Source organism: Monopterus albus, unplaced genomic scaffold (genome assembly GCF_001952655.1).
Source record: "Monopterus albus unplaced genomic scaffold, M_albus_1.0 scaffold277.1, whole genome shotgun sequence".
Classification (NCBI taxonomy): domain Eukaryota; kingdom Metazoa; phylum Chordata; class Actinopteri; order Synbranchiformes; family Synbranchidae; genus Monopterus; species Monopterus albus.
This window is the reverse complement of record NW_018128157.1, coordinates 17,259-18,847: the sequence shown is the minus strand read 5'-3', so window position 1 is coordinate 18,847 and position 1,589 is coordinate 17,259. Positions and strand designations below refer to the sequence as shown.

Below are 1,589 nucleotides of genomic sequence, written 5' to 3'. Positions count from 1 at the left end.
TTTTTTTTGGCTTCTGGTGCAGGCTTTGCTGCAGGTCTTGTTCTGTTCTAACACAGCACTGCTCAGTTCAGTCCCTGCAGGCTTCTCGGCTGCTGGTGTTAACCCGGTCCGGGTCCAGATCTCTGTCCTAGTCGAAGCTCTCCAGGACGGGCTCGTGTCCCGTCTCCTTGAGGAAGCGCAGCAGATCATCTGGGTGGATCCCCATGGTGGCACCGTTGGTCATGGGGTGGAAGTAGACCATGTCATGGCCTCCTTCCAGCAGGTCCCGGTCCAGGACGCACTTCACACTGTGGTCCTTGTCGAAGAGCAGAGCGAGAGCTGTGGCACAGCCCTGACCCACCTGGTAGGAGATGGGCAGAGGAAAAGGTCTGGATGCAACCCAAGGCTGCACAGAATCTTTACAGACAAGTAAACTGCTTCCAACATAGCAAAAATAAAGGCAACTGTGTGCAAACATACAGACAGTGTCACTACTTGTGCATTGGTTTTGGTAAAAGTTAGGCTGCAAACAACAGAGCAGACTGTGAAACGCTGGCAGCTGCTGTGGATCAGGTGTCACACTGGGCTCAGACTCACTGTGCAGCTCAACGACAAGCCCAAACATCCAGACAGACTCATAAACAACCGTGTTCTGTTCCCTAACAGGACAGTGGGCTGGTTCACTTTGGGTCAGGACACCTAACCAGGTCTCACCTTGAGTTTTTCCAACATGGCCGCCTCGTTAGCGAAGCGCAGGTTGCCGCTGCCGACGCCGAGCTTCTTGGCGAGATCGTTGAGGTTCACCTGCAGGGAACCAGAGAGGGTTATGGGATGGGGAGCGATGATTGGTAGAGGCCATGCACTCAGGTGATCAGGTGTTGAATTTAAACAGGCAACTGGAGAAGAAATGTTACCAAGTGCATTTACTGGAGTACTTCAGTACAATTTTAAGGTATCTGTACTTTACTAATGTAACATTAAAGCCCACATAGCAGGTTGTGGTCATTTCCATGCACTAATGTCAGATGGAAGAGGACCTGGCGGTCGTGGCGAGTTGACACCAGCCACAGGCCCTTCTTCTTCTTGTCCTTGAGGAAGAGGTTTTTAGTGACGGCTCCATTCACATCCTGTAGGTGAGGCATCATCTCCTCTACCGTGAACACCTGCAGGGGGAGAGAGGTGAGACGCACCATTTCCAGGGGCTTAGTGAAACCCTCATACTGACTTTATCACCAGGAGAAAAATAGTTTGGTGATTCCCAAGAACACACATCAGACCCTTCACTGCACTGCCTTAATTATTTTTCCAGAAACTAAGTCAGTATAACAGTATTGTAATTATGACAACCCAGAGTTGAGTCCAGGATGCAGGGTCGCAGTCTTACACGCCTCTCTGCGGTCTCCTTGCAGCTGCTACCCACCCAACGCTCCCAGTACCCCATAGAGACTGTGTCTGCCCCCCGCCCACCTAAATTATATAAATCAAGAATCAACTCCAGAGGAGTTATTCATAAGAACCTAATTAAAATTAAGATGACTCCTCTTATAGTAGAAAGTAATAGGACAATCAAATGTGGACTATTAAATATCAGATCTCTCTCATCTAAATCT

At 49.3% G+C, this 1,589-nt stretch overlaps 1 protein-coding gene across 1 annotated transcript in view; it reads right to left on the bottom strand.

Annotated features, from left to right (window-relative positions):
- Positions 1-1,589, bottom strand: part of prorsd1 (prolyl-tRNA synthetase domain containing 1) — a 6,563-nt gene continuing 4,974 nt past the window's right edge. The window contains exons 2-4 of the mRNA XM_020622283.1: positions 1,017-1,142; positions 694-783; positions 1-340 (exon numbers count right to left, since the gene is read on the bottom strand). Coding sequence (XP_020477939.1) covers positions 128-340; positions 694-783; positions 1,017-1,142 — 429 coding nt within the window. The 3' untranslated portion in view covers positions 1-127. The remainder of the gene's footprint in view (positions 341-693; positions 784-1,016; positions 1,143-1,589) is intronic.